Raw genomic sequence first — 15,386 nt, 5'->3', positions numbered from 1 at the left:
AATTATGGGATTTCTTACACATTTGTTTAACATATAGGGATTTCTTAGATGTACATATAGGCGTACCATAATATTATTATCATCTTAATAAGGATCGAGAATAGTGATGAATCGTGTAACATCTAAGCATTCAATTTCCATCTACACACAACAACAAAAAAGAAGATTTTAGTACTGTAAGGATGTTTGAGACAGATGAAGGTGTTACTTTAGTATCTTAAATGTAAAATATGTCGTTTACATCTTAATCTTGCCCATTTTCTGTTTTGTTCTTCTCCAAATCCTCTGTTACAAGATCGTAAAATGTTGTCAGATCGTACTCTTTTGTTGCAGTTTAATTGGTAAACACTTTGCATGTAAATTAACAAAACAACAAATATGTACCTCCATGAGATGCAACACTTAAATTTTTTCTTCCACACTGTATTTATCAAATACCTATATCACAATATAGACATTATATGCAACATGTTTGTTCTGTGTTTAACTATTCCATGGATTGCTCAAATGCATGATTGTAACATTTGGTACAAAATATTCTATCAACTCAAACTCAATCCCAAGTTTTAAATATATTTCATTTCATCTATAAATGTTAAATCATTATATGTTTACTTAATAGCCATTTAATTTTATGATATGAAGAAGATGCATGGATGAATAAAATCAGATTTGAACAATTACTTAATCACTAATCACTAATGTTCAACACCCTAAAGATATACACAAAAGTATCATATGCAATACTATATGTGGAAAAAAATCAATGATGTAAGGGTGCATATAGAGGAGTAAGTAACAAAATGGACCCGGTGAATAACAATAATACCTCCGTTTTTTATTCAAGTGATAGTTACTCTGTAGTTGTAGTACAAATAATAACTGGAACTTTTTATTGCATAATAAAAGAATAGGAGATGTGTCAATTGTATTTTAATTTGGCCACAATTTGGTATCTATATATTTTTTTCATAAAATTAAACCACATTAAGTAATTTATGCTATTGTCTAATTTGAAACTTTCATTTTCTCTTATATATTAGCAACAAAAAATAAAACTAACATCAGATCGCAACTATTCGTGACAATATTATTTGAGATACTTTTACCAAAACTCAACACCATGATTTTCAGCGAAAAATAAAATATTCAAATAATAAAAAGAAATGGTACAATAATTTATTCGGTGCTAATCATAAAAAATAATAAAATTAATATTTTTTTTGCTAGCACGCGTAGCGCGCGGGGAAAGGTCCCTAGTTTACTCAATAACAATTAGATATATAAATGACCAAGATATCTTGAATATAAATAAACGAGATCAACATAATTTACTTAGAAATATAATAAATAATAATTTACATACATAAACACACATATGACTTTATCTTAACCAATATTAAAAAATTCAATTTTGATGTTGTATTTCAGAGTTATTGATATATATACTATAAGAAAATAACATAAGTATTTTATGTTCTGAAAATAAGAATGATCAATTAAATTTAAGTTTTTTATCAATGTGTATGTCAATTTTAATTTATGAATTGACAATAATCTGACATCTTATAAAATTAACTTTGTATAATGGAGATATTTAAAAGCTAAATACATGGTCGAGATCAATTTAGTTAGTAAATTAAGACATTAGCAATTAGCAATGATATTAAATTAACATAAACGTTGAATTAAAGAAATAATATTTTTCTTAAAAAATAAACTTATATTAATTGAACTGTAAATTCTACTTTGTTAAATATTACGATTGTAGTTCTTGACCACTTTAATTATGCATTACTGATCCTTTTAAATTAAGGAAGATAATTGTAAATTAGTAATGACTTTAGTAATAAAATATTTCATTACTCCGGTTTATTTGACCAAAACTCAAAAATTTACTCGACTCTGTAATATATATATATATATATATATATATATATATGTTAATTTTTAGTTTCTTTTTATAAACATATTGACAATATTTGATGAATTAACTACAATTTTTTTTCTTTTACACGTACAGTATAGTGACTACCCTGCTTATATTTATTTAATAAATACAAATTACACGACACAAATAAGAAAATAAGTATTATAGTTAATGAGATATATTTAAAATGTTATGAACGTTATTATTGTTTTACATGAAATCATACACATCGATAGATACTCAACTTGTATTTGATATGTTTTAGACGTTATACAATATTTATCAATAAGAAAACGATTAAAATTTTTTACTAATATAATTGTATAATGTAAAAAAAAATCTAGAAAATGACCCGTGTCTCGCACGGGTTATTATGCTAGTTTAGAATGAAACATTAACCTAATTCATGATTTTAAACGCATACCACTACGGGTTGTTTGGTTCGTTACATTCTGAAATCAGGTATGGATTTCAGTCATTCAAACCACATACTTGGCGCTTGGTTAAGAAGAATAGAATTCCATACTCATTCTTCGAACCCCGAAGGTATAAGTTTTTCACACCCAATTAGTGAGGTGGGTATGAGGGAGTAGTATGAGTATCAACTTTTATTTCACTATTTTAATTTTCATTTAAGCAATTAAATATAAATGTTTGGTAGTAAAGAAATCTATTAACCTAAAATATATTAAAATAATAATAAAATTAATACATTTAATTAAATTAAAATTTATTGATTTAACATATATTAAATAAAAATATTTATTACAACACTCAACCAAACACATGATATCAGATATAATATAGATCCTTATATCCCTATAATCCGAATTCTGATTTCAACCCGATACCATGTCTTAAACCAAACGACCCAGTACATAATTAAACGATCCATTAAATTACTTCGTTCTAATCTTATATTAAAAAATTATATAAATTTTAAATTGTAAAATTTCAAATTTTACCTTTCATAGATAAACATAAACGGAATAAATTTCATTTTTCCAATTTATTTGAAGTCAAACAACCCGAATATGCACACAAAGCTCCGGATTACACAAAGCACACAAAACTCCGGATTACACAAAGTTAACATAACCTCCTCATTAAAACACCAAACAAACAAAATCCCCAAATTTTCACTCTTACTCTCTCCTAGGGTTTCTTCAAATCAAAATTCAATCTCAATTCAATCAACACAATGGAGAATTCAAGCATCATCCCCTACGAGAAGCTCAACGACATCGCCAATTGGGTCGGGTCAAGCGTCGCCTCCGCTTTTTTCGCGTCACTGGAGCGTTGTTCTTGCGTCAATCTCAACACTACTGATGATGATGATGAAGATGAAGAGGCTAAAGATCGTCCTTTGATGCTCACTACTCTCCAGTCTCCGAGAATTTCGTCGGTTAATGGTGTTGATAATCTCCCCGTGTAAGATCTTGATTTGGGTCAATTTGTTTTCTTGATCTTGTTATGAAATAATTTGTTTTTTTATGTTTGGATTGTTGGAAATGGTGTTTATTGATGTGGGGTTGTCGAAAAATGGACGATTTTGATGAGGTGTAAGTGGGTTTTGGTTGTGTAATGTTATGTGATTGGTTTTTTGTTGAATTGTTATCAAGAAAAGGATTTTTATATAATTGCGTGTCGGTTTTATGCGTTTTTCGGGGTTTTTAATGTTAGTAATTAGTTTGTAATTCGGGGTTATTTCGTGCCTTTCTGTGTGTTTCTTGTTGTGTTTTGATTCTGATAGCTTTTAATTATAGGAAAACTGTGGAAAGGTTGCTTGTTATTACTTATTAGGATTATGATAGTAAATCTTTGGGTAGTACTGAGCTGCTGGTATTAGAATTGAGTGAATTCTGATGTTTTGTACGATAGATACGATATCCCAAGACTATTATTTGACAAGGTGTTTGTTAAGAGATGATATTGAGTGTGTGAGATGGTTAAAAGTAGAAATATAAAATATATCTGTTTTTTTTTACTAAAATATATCTGTTTTTAATACAGGTTTGCTAAAGATTGTTTGTATTAGTCTCTAGAAATTTAGGGGAGAGCCCTGAGAGCTGAGAAAATTTAGGTGATGAGATCGCGTCGCTTTTAAAGCAAATTTATGCTTCGATATTATAATTGACCAAAAAATAGCAGGCCTGTTAACTAGGTTATTTTCAGTGTTCTGTGAGTATATTATTATGGACATATTACATGTAATACTTCTATGTGATTCTAATTGTAATTGAACATGAATTAAATATATTGATAAAAGTTAGTATTGATTAACCAATGACCATTAATAAGTTTATAGATTAATGTATATCTAAACAAATGAGCCTATTAATTGAGCGAGCCTGTCCATGAACATTATGATCTAGTAAGTTTACAATCTTTTTCTTTCACGGGTCGGTTCATGAACATTATAATCCAGCCAGTGTGTCTGTTCATGAATATGGTAATGTAGCTTGCTGAAACTTGTTTCTTCATGAACATTATAGTCACACTTGAGCTTCCAAGTTACATCATGTCATGTTCAAGCTTGGCTCATATAAATCGAGCCTCTCAAAACCCTTTTTTAGCTTGGCTCATTTATAAACGAGTTCGACCTGAGCCAAATTTTTACTGAGTCGAAATGAGTTCTCAGCTCATTTACACACTTTCAAAAAGATAACCAGTTAGTGAACCCTGAACCCTTAAACTTAAGAGAAGGCAGAGTATATATATAGAAGTGAGATAATGTAGCCTTTAATCCAATTCAGGAACTGAGGAAACGCAAAAAGCTCGAGTTGCAAGCAGGAAATCCTGAGAGAATATCAAGCTTTTGTTGATGATAACCATGAAATAGTTCTCGAGATATATGTTAAGATACTGTCACTAATGCTGCGCCCAAGTTTAAAGGCAACTTAGTTCAGACTCAGAGAGATGGTAAAATAATAGTTGCAATGAGCCTTCTAGTTGTAATTGTAGAATTGTGTTCATAAATTATGTTGCAGCATGCCATAGGGTGAATATCCTCCGGTATAGACCTGTCAAGGAAATAGGGGAACCAATGCCCAAACTTGTTTCTCTGGGAATATGGCCTGTATTGATAGCTGAGGTAAAATCCTTACCAATTTGGGGTGAAAGCTAAACGTAAAAGGGGTATATAAGTCATCAGGACCTGGACTCTTCCAGCCAGGTTAACCAACTTATAAGGTTTTGGGCTCTTTTAAGGTATGAAGGTAGCTAGTAAAAGAGCTATTGTAGTCATCTGCTCCGTACCTTCTTATCTTAATGAGTTTGTTTTTTTTCCAGCAGAGATAAATAAGGTTTCTGACTTCTGAGGACGAAAAACTTAAATAGATTGTATTTGTGATTTAGACTCCTAAGGTTGGAATGTTTGCCGTATTCTCTCTTGTTTGTAGGCTTGACAATTGTAAGTTAACCCACTTTTACTGTATTTTTTTTCAACACTGGAAAATGCAAGCATGAACTTAAATAGTGAAAAGGCTTCTTTTTTCTATTAGGTTGGAATTTGGATACGAAGAGAAAAAGAGAGCAATAATAAGACTACAACAATATGGCTGCTAGCAAAATATTTTGTATTTTATTTAAAAATATAAATCATATGGATCCTAACAAATTGTTACATATTTAATTTAATGTTTCAAACACAAGAATCTTCTTTGTACAAGCTCACTATTTATAACTTGTTCATATAGAGTTGTGGATCATCTATTATATAATTGATCTATATATTTTTAAAAGTATCTTCTTGGTATTTAAAATAATGGAGCATAAACTTAATATTCTTTAAATGGAGCCTGTTGCTTATATTTAAACATTGTAGACATGGAAACGAATCTGCCCCTCAAGCCATTATGTCTCCCAGGTAAGAACTAAATTCCTCGGACAAACTTCCAAAATGGGCCTAGGATATTATCTCTGTCCCATTCAATTATTTACATATTTTTTACTCATACTTGACATGTATTTTAAGGTTATTATAAAGTATAATTCTATAATTTATATTTAAAATTTTCTTTCTGTGTATAAAAATTTAAACATTATATTTTATTCAAAAGAAAAAAATATTTAAAATTATTTATGGAACCATACTTTACGGGAGCATTAAAACGCGTGTCGGTCCCTCGTCCCCTACTAAAAAGAAACCTGAGGGGCGGAGGGAGTCCGATTTTGTTTGTTAATACATGGTCGAATCTGGAAAAAAGCTTAAATCTGCGGGATTTTTTATCTCGATCTATATCTTGCCTACCAACTTGACCTTCTTGAGATAATGGCAAGACGACAGGTTGGATTGTTCAAATTAGGGGTGAGCAAATTTCGGATCGTTTTGGTTTATACATAAAATTGAAACCGGAACCGTATGTCTTTGGTTTTTAAAATCAAAAACCGTAACCGTAACATCAGATCAATTTCGGTGCTAAAAACCCCGATTTCGGTTTATGTCGGTTCGATTTCGATTATAAAACCGATAAAAATAAAAATAAAAATACGCAAAATAGAAAAACAAAACTAAAAAAAGAGTAGTTCCACAATCCAAGTTTACAACATCCAAATTCAAAAAACATACATCTTCCATTGAAACAACAAATTCTAAAAAGATTAAAGCAAGTATTTATAAAAGTGGGAAGCTAAAACAAGATGCCAAGGTTCATACAAGAGTATAGTCCGCCAGAGGAGAACTAGAGAGGCAATGCCTGCATGTCCACCAAGAGTCCTACAAGTAAATATATATATATATATATATATATATATATCAAAACAAATCAGTTAGAACAGAAGAATAGGGAAGCAGTCCAGGACCAGGTGGCCAAATGAACAGAGTTCAAACAGCAGTAGAGCAGAGTTTTAAGCTGTTTCATATTTTAAAATATATGACACTGCAGCATCTTTCACGGCATTTTTAATTAGAAATTCTCACAAGTAACAAAGGGGTTAGTCACCGTAAGGAAAACATACAAAAAAATTGAGAGTATCTAAAACATACAAAGAAGGTACACATACAAAAACATAGATTATTTGATGTTTGATAATTCAGATACTACAATATAACTCAATACACAGGCCAGTACGTTGAGAATAAAACTTCTCTATTTCTCATGATCTTGATAAAAACAGATACAATGCTTTTTAAAGGAAATAAAAATCCACACACATAGTGGCTACAAACTAGGAACTGAAAATGCAACTACTCTCCTAATCTTACTCCACTTCGACTATTATTTGATAATGTTCCTAAAAACTCTCTGAGAGAACAAGAGACTTAATCAAACTAGACGTTGTAATGTTGCTCAGCTGACTCCAGACAAAACAAATGCTAATAAAACAATTATTCAATGACCACATTCAAGATTAAAACCAACACTCTCCCCCTTAATCTTGAACCACAGCAGCAACCTTTTTAACCCCCAGAAGCCTCCTCAACTGCTCGAATTTGACAGCTGACAGAGCCTTCGTTAGAATATCTGCACGCTGAATTTCACTTGGTACATCTTTTACAATAATTTCCCCACGTTCAATGCATTCACGGATGAAATGATAACGAACATCAATGTGTTTACTACGCCCATGAAAAACTGGATTCTTAGCAAGATCAATGGCGGACTTGTTGTCTATGTAAATAATCACTAGACCAATGTGTTCGCTTGTTACTTGTTGCAGAACATTACGTAACCAGATGCTTTGACATGCTGCTGCAGTTGCAGCCATAAATTCTGCTTCACACGAGGATAGTGCCACACATCTTTGTTTCTGAGAAAACCATGTCACCAAGCTCCCGTTCAAATAAAATGTCATTCCACCTGTACTTCTTCTATCTTCAATGTGACCAGCCAAATCACTATCTGAGAACCCGGTTAAGACTTTATTTCCACTTCTCTTTGAATACACCAAACCCAAATCCAGTGTCCCTCTCACATACCTAAGAATTCTTTTTACAACATTTAGATGCAATATTGTTGGATGTTCCATGAACCTACTTACCATGCCCACTGCAAATGCAATGTCTGGTCTCGTATGTACTAGGTACCTCAGTCCACCTACCAGACTCCTATAATCTGTGTTATCCACGCTTTTCCCACCTTCGTCTTTGGTAAGCTACTCCCTTGGATCCATTAGAAATTGTGTAGGGTTGCACTCTGTCATACCAGCTTGTGCAAGCAGCTTCTTCGCATACCCAAATTGTTTGAGTACAATGTGACCATCTCCTTACTTTACCTCTATACCCAAGTAGTATGTTAACTGTCCAAGATCACTCATTTCAAACACATCATTCATCTGTTTCTTGAATACCTCAATACTCGACATGTTTGTACCTGTTATCAGAATGTCGTCAACGTAGACGCATATTATCAAGATATCTTCTTTGTCACGTCTAGTATACACACCATGCTCCGAGGGACATCTTTTAAAACCAAGTTTCTCTAAACAGCTGTTTAACTTGGCGTACCATGCGTGTGGCGCCTGCTTCAGGCTATACAATGCCTTGTAAAGCTTATAAACCATCTGCTCTTGTCCTTTCTTGACATACCCCTTCGGCTGAGAAACGTACACTTTTTCACTGATATCGCCATTGAGAAATGCAGTTTTTACGTCAAGATAATGAACCTTCCATGCGTTTTTAGCTACCAAGGCCAATAACAGATGTACAGTTTCCAATCTAGTGACTGGTGCAAATACTTCATGATAGTCTATGCCATGCTCTTGTATATAACCCTTTGCAACTAATCGAGCCTTGTGCTTTATCACCTTGCCTTCTACATCCTTTTTCAGTTTGAAGATCCACTTTAAATCAATTTTTTGTGTCCATCTGGCATCTTTGTTAACTTTCATGTACCGTTCTTTTCAATGGACTCAATTTCATTGTCCATTGCTACCCTTCAGCTTTTCTCCTTAGCAGCTTGTTTAAAATTCTGTGGCTCATCAATTCCTACGAACAACAGTTCTTCATCCAATTCTATTGCTTCAGTTTCATTGTATATGTCTCTGATTGATCTGAAGTGACATGGCTCTCCACTATCATCGTATCTGTCTGCACTCACCATCGTTGAAGGTGACTGAGATGAAGTACCAGATCCTGTTTCACTCGAGCTCCTCGCAGGTGAATTAGGTGGTGTAAGTTGATCAGCTCCCCCGGATTCTCCAAAGTCTGATTGCCCCGTAGAGTCACCATTCTCACTGTTATCTTCGAAGTTTTCAGGCACCGAGAATGAGTTCACTTCACGTGCATCATATTCCTTTTGTTATAGCCATGACCAGCCTTTTGCTTCTTCAAACACGATATCCCTACTGACATAAATCCGTTTACTCACGGGATCAAATAATCTGTAGGCTTTGGTGCCAGGCTCACTCCCCAGGTTGATTACTTGAATGTTTCTGTCGTCTAATTTCTTTGTGCCAGCATCAGGAACTTTCATATGAGTCAAACATCCAAACACACGCAAGTGACCAAGACTTGGTTTGTTATCTGTCCACACTTCGTAAGGAGTTTGAACTGATAGAGCTCGAGTTGGAAGCCTATTTAACACATACACCGAGTGCCGAACAGCCTCCCCCATAGCATTGCCGGCAACTCCTTTTCCTTTAAGTAACTCCGCACCTTCTCCACTACTGTCATGTTTCTTCGCTCTACCACCCCGTTTTGTTGGGGTGTATACGGAGCCGTAAAATGTCTCTCAATTCCAGCATCTTCACAATAGGCCTTGAACTCGTTTGAGTTGAATTCTCCTCCATGATCGGTTCTGAAAACTCTTATCTTCTTTTCTGCACCATCTTCAATCTTAGCCCGAAATTGCTTGAATGTACTAAAGGCTTCATCCTTACTTTTGAGCATATAAACCCACATAACTCGACTAAAATCATCCACCAAGAGAAAAAAATATTTATTCCCCCCGGTGTGGTTGGTTCGATAAGCCCACACAAGTCTCCATGTACTAATTGTAGAACCTTCTCTGCTGTATAGTTTGCCTTTTGAGGAAAGGATTTCCTAGTCTGTTTTGAGACAAGACACCCCTTACACACTTCCTTTGGTTGAGAGACATTAGGTAGACCATACACCATCTTGTGTTTACAAATTAGTGCCATAGACAAATAATTCACATGTCCCAGACATGTGTGCCAAAGGTTGGAAACCTCGTCTGATTTTGATAGAAAACACTTAGGATTTACAGTGTCAGCAACCAACTTGTACAACATATTATGTGACCTTCGAACCTTCATAAGTAATTTTCCTTGTTCTTCAAATACCCACAAGTAAGTTCCCTTTAAAACAACTTTATTTCCTTCTTCTGAGAGTTGACCCAAACTAATGATATTGCTACAAAGAGAAGGGATATAGAATACCTCACGAAGCATGCATTCCTCTCCGTTCTTGCACTTGAAAATTATTGACCATTTTCCCTCAATCTTCACAGTTGAACCGTCACCAAATCTTATTGATCCAGTTATTTTTCCATCTAAATCCCTAAATTTTTCTTTGTCCCCTGTCATATGATTGCTAGCCCCATTATCCAGATACCATATGTTCGAGCCTTATTTTCTTTCTTTTCCATCTGTCAACAAAGTCGGTGTCAAGTTTCCCTCATTCAGCATCAGTTTCTCTTATTCTTTTCCATGTTTTGCCAGCAAGAGTGCTGGTTCATCGTCCTCAATCTTTGCTATGAGAGCTTCTTATCTTGTATCTCTATCACGTTTAGGTCTTCTGCACTCAGCAGCATAGTGGCCGTATACATGACAATTGTAGCATCTTATTCGACTCTTGTCTCTTCCACCACGGCCTTTATATTGAAACTTCCTTCAGTGTTTCCTTTGTTTGTTCGTTTCTGCCATTCCTCCCTAGTAAAGAGTAGTTTATTTTCATTTTTTTCTTTCATAATCCATTCCTCCTCTGTTAGGAGAAGTTGGCTCCCCGTGCTCGTGTTCTCAGTACTTCCTTTTTACTCTTTCCTCATGCGCCTTGAGCGACATGATCGCCTCTTCCAACGTCATTGTTTCTAGATTTCCAAACTGCTCCATTGTAGAAGCTATTTGTAAGAATCTTTGAGGTACTGCACGTAGCAGCTTCTTTACCACATAGGTTTCTTTCACATCCTCTCCAAGGGCCCTTATATTAGTCACGAGTCCATTGAGCTTCATGCAGAAGTCGTCTAGAAGTTCTGTATCCTTCATGTTTAGACCTTCGAACTCAGCTTTCAAGTTCTGTACCTTCGCTGCCTTTGCCTTTTCAGCGCCTTGACTCATTACTCGTATAGCATTCCAGGCATCTTTTGTTTGTTTCTTTTTAGAGAGAGAGAGAGTAGCATTTCCTTAGGGATGCTCTGATAGATCATTGCTAGAGCCACTTTTTCCATCCTTTCGTCTACAGGTTTTTTGGATCCTCCTTTTCTATGACGTCCCAGACTCCATGTGCCTGCATGAGAACCTTCATCTTCATTGCCCAAACTATGTAGTTTACTCTGGTTAACATCGGATAGCTCAAACCCATTGATCCACCTTTAGTCTTCCCGGGCCCGCGTCCATTGCCTTCAACATGTGCACTTGTTAAAATATGAAACCTTGGAGCTCTGATACCAAATGATGTTTGATAATTCAGATACTACAATATAACTCAATACACATGACAGTACGTTGAGAATAAAACTTCTTTATTTCTCATGATCTTTATAAAAACAGATACAATGCTTTTTAAAGGAAATAAAAATCCACACACATAGTGGCTACAAACTAGGAAACTGAAAATACAACTGAAGGGTTTTTAGCACATAAACGCAGCGAAAACGTAAATTTAAATCTTAAAAAAAACCGAAACCCTCCGCAGGATCCATGTGAAAAATAATATATTTAATTCGTAGTTCAGTATGTTTACATTAAGAAGCTTTACGTTAATGGAAAGATGGAGGTCTTTAATGGTGATCCAAAAACGATGAACGGAGATCCTTAGCAGCTGCTCCTCAAGTGTGAAGCACTCCACCGGTATCCACCAAGAAAACGATGTAATGAAGGAGGAGGAGATTGAGAGAATTAGGGTTTTGTAAATCTTTTTGGTTGAGGCAAAAATAGGGTCTATAATAGTATATTTATAGGCAAAATTTTCAGCTGAAAATTTTCCCATAAAATATTATTATTAATCCTTTATTATTCTCACTAATAATTAAAATACCTTTTAATTATTAATCATTTTTTTAAACTCTTTAGAAATAATTCTCTCACTTGATTTAATTTCCAAAAATTAAATTCTTAATTAATAATATTAAGAACCTTTTCTTAATTAATTTATAATCAATTAAATCTCATTTAATCAATTATTAAATTTACTAATTAATTATTTATTTCATAAATAAATAATTATCAGCCATTATTAATTAATTCCTCCACCATTAAATCATTCTCTTTTATGGTGTGACCCTGTAGGTTCAATATTAAGCCGGTAGAAGAAATAAATAATAATAAAACTATTTTATCATTATTTATATAAATTCTCTAATTCATTAAATATGATTAATTAATTAATCATATTTATTCTACATCGTGAGGGATATTTCTCAGCATATCGCGACTATCCGGATAATACGAATTCACTGCTTAGAATACCAATAACCTATTCAGTGAGTAGTTACCGTACAATCAATTCCTTCTACCCTACAATGTCACGATTAAATACAAGGTATGGAACTTGTGTCAAGTCTATCTTATTTAATCACTTGATTTCTCATTCACTATGCTTAGTTCTATTTAATGTAAATTAGAAACTCCTTTCTAATTTCATTCACTCTGGCCAGAGATTCCTGAACTAGCATAAGTGGATCAGCATTGAACATTCTCTTCCTTCACTGGAAGGTCCTTTATTGATCATACACTATCTTCGTGTACAAATTCCTAAACTCAGTAGCCCTTATAATTGTCCATTGAGACTAAGAACTAAACCAAAGCATAGTTCAGTGTACACAAGATAACTATGATGACCTCAAGTCTAAGGATACTTGTACAACTATCACTATGTGAACAACTGCTGACACGCGAGTGAACTTCATCAGTTGTTCAGCTGTGTGAGTCATGTTCAGTGAACTTATTCTATAATAAGCACTTACATACTAGCTATAGTGTCACCACACAAATGTCTATGAGAACAGACATCCTTCATAATGAAACAAGCATAGTATGTACCGATCTTTGCGGATTATTAATTACCAGTTAGTAATCCTACGACCAGGAACTATTTAAGTTTAGAGTTATCATCTTTTAGGTCTCATTATTATGATCTCATCACAATCCATAAAAAGCTTTACTCTAAACTGTGGTATATCTTATTTAAACATTTAAATAGATAGAGCCCGCAATAAAAACAAAACAAGTCTTTTATTAATATCAATGAAATCAAAACAGATTACATAAAAGTTATTCCTAAATCCTCATACATGATTGGACTTAGGACATATCTCTTTCAACAACTACTCTCCTAATCTTACTCCACTTCTACTATTATTTGATAATGTTCCTAAAAACTCTCTGAGAACAAGAGACTTAATCAAACTAGACGTCGTAATGTTGCTCAACTGACTCCAGACAAAACAAATGCTAATAAAACAATTATTCAATGACCACGTTCAAGATTAAAACCAACATTATTGACATGCAATTGAGATTTGAGAATAGCATTTGTAAGGAAAAATGATTTGCTGAGGAGTGAGGACAGAAGGTTTACCTGAATCGTGAAAGCCCTATTTGCCCAAAATGAAGCAGGCGTAGTTGAACAGTTTCACTTGCTTTGTGACTGAACATGTATTAATGACAAAAGGATGTTTGCAGCAGTTATACTAATATTGAGACATTAAAAACCGTCTAAAAACCACCCCACCTACTCTAATTAACTGCTTAATAAAGTCAAATTATGTGATTTTATTTACTTTTTTTTAAAAAAATATAACTATTTTTAGTCAACAAAATTTTGGGTCAAATTTTAAGAAATTCCCAAAAAAATTATTAGTGTTTTGAAATATTAAATTTAATAAAAATATAAATATCTGGTGTTTTTTATTAAGAATATTTGATATTATTATTTGTTCTTATAAAAGCTTTACAAATGGTTGTTTAAAAATTCCGATTCACTGAATTTAACATTTGTTAATTTTTTTAAATATGTTCCCATCAAAACTAATTATGAATATGTGCAACTATTTATTCTGCACTATTTTCTATCAGAATAAATTAATTCTCTTCTTTCATACAAAATTTCAAGTTCAATCAAATTGTGTATTAAATCAAATCGTGTGCAACTACTAAATTAACTAATGCATAAATCATTATTTTATTTAAAAAAATTATTTTACCACAAACATGTTTTTCATTAACTGACATCAATTAAATTACCTTTTAATTACGAAAGAAGGTTATTCACTTTAAAGAAACCAAGAACTTATAATATTACAAAAAAAAATTATAATGAAAAGTCAAGCGTAGCTGGCAAAAATACTAGTATATATAGTACCCTTTTGCTACATATTTGAAAAATGCCCTCTTGAATATTATATGTAAGCTCCGCCACTGTTTATATGTTGTAATAATTTTTGTGAAATGTAATATTTAAGATGTCATTCAAAATTTTAATATATGTGAGGTATGGTTCTAAAAATCGATGATTTAGCCGATAAATTGGTAGAGAAATTGCTAATCGGAGAGTTATCGAATTGATTTTTCCTACGAAATTTGTTGAAATCATTGAAAATGGAGTCAATTCGGAAGAAATTGGAGAAGTCATACTGTAATTCAGCGATATTATTTTTTTATGTTCATGTAATTTCATGTGTATTTTATATTTTTTCCTTTGATATTATTTTTTCTTAAGTGCTTATGTTTTGTTAATATGCTTTGTTACTGTGTACATATTCTTTTTATTTTCTATAATATCGTTTTATTCTTGATATGTTTAGAATTTATTGCATAAAATTAATTATTCTTGATATGTTAGGTTTCTTTTTCTCGACTAAAACCCTATTTTTGAATTAACAAGTAATAGAATGTCAATTTTTTAAAGAAAAATATTTAATTATTCTAGTGGAGTTTAAATAATCACGGTACAGGAAAAAATTATAATGTACAAAATTTTATCTTAGTGAAAAAGTTAAACATATATTAAGTTTATTTAAAAGAAATTATACTAGTATTAAAATATAAAAATAAATACATACTACAAGAAGATATATAAAATATAAAAATGTAAACTTTTTATTAAATAATAAAAAATAAATGCATAGTATAAGAAAATATATAAATAAATTTAAATAATTTTTTTGTGAGTAAACAACAAAAAAAATCATAATATATTTGCAAAGTTGGCGCTTAGCAAATTTTGTACTTCTAACATTACTTTATGTATTTTTTTTTGAAAAAATGCACTTACTTTCATTAACTTGCATCAGTCAACAAATTATATTGGATAAAATCAAGAGCAACATAAACCGCT

General features: G+C 32.5%; 1 protein-coding gene across 1 annotated transcript; it reads left to right on the top strand.

Annotated features, from left to right (window-relative positions):
* Window positions 1-2,981: 2,981 nt before the first annotated feature.
* LOC141721557 (uncharacterized) lies at window positions 2,982-3,592 on the top strand. The gene has a single exon (XM_074524508.1). The coding sequence runs from the start codon at window positions 3,132-3,134 to the stop codon at window positions 3,363-3,365; it is 234 nt and encodes a 77-aa protein (XP_074380609.1). The 5' UTR covers window positions 2,982-3,131; the 3' UTR covers window positions 3,366-3,592.
* Window positions 3,593-15,386: the final 11,794 nt, after the last annotated feature.

Source organism: Apium graveolens, chromosome 4 (genome assembly GCF_009905375.1).
Source record: "Apium graveolens cultivar Ventura chromosome 4, ASM990537v1, whole genome shotgun sequence".
In the NCBI taxonomy this organism is placed as follows: domain Eukaryota; kingdom Viridiplantae; phylum Streptophyta; class Magnoliopsida; order Apiales; family Apiaceae; genus Apium; species Apium graveolens.
Note: the sequence above shows the minus strand (reverse complement) of the source record. Positions and strands in the feature narration are given on the sequence as shown.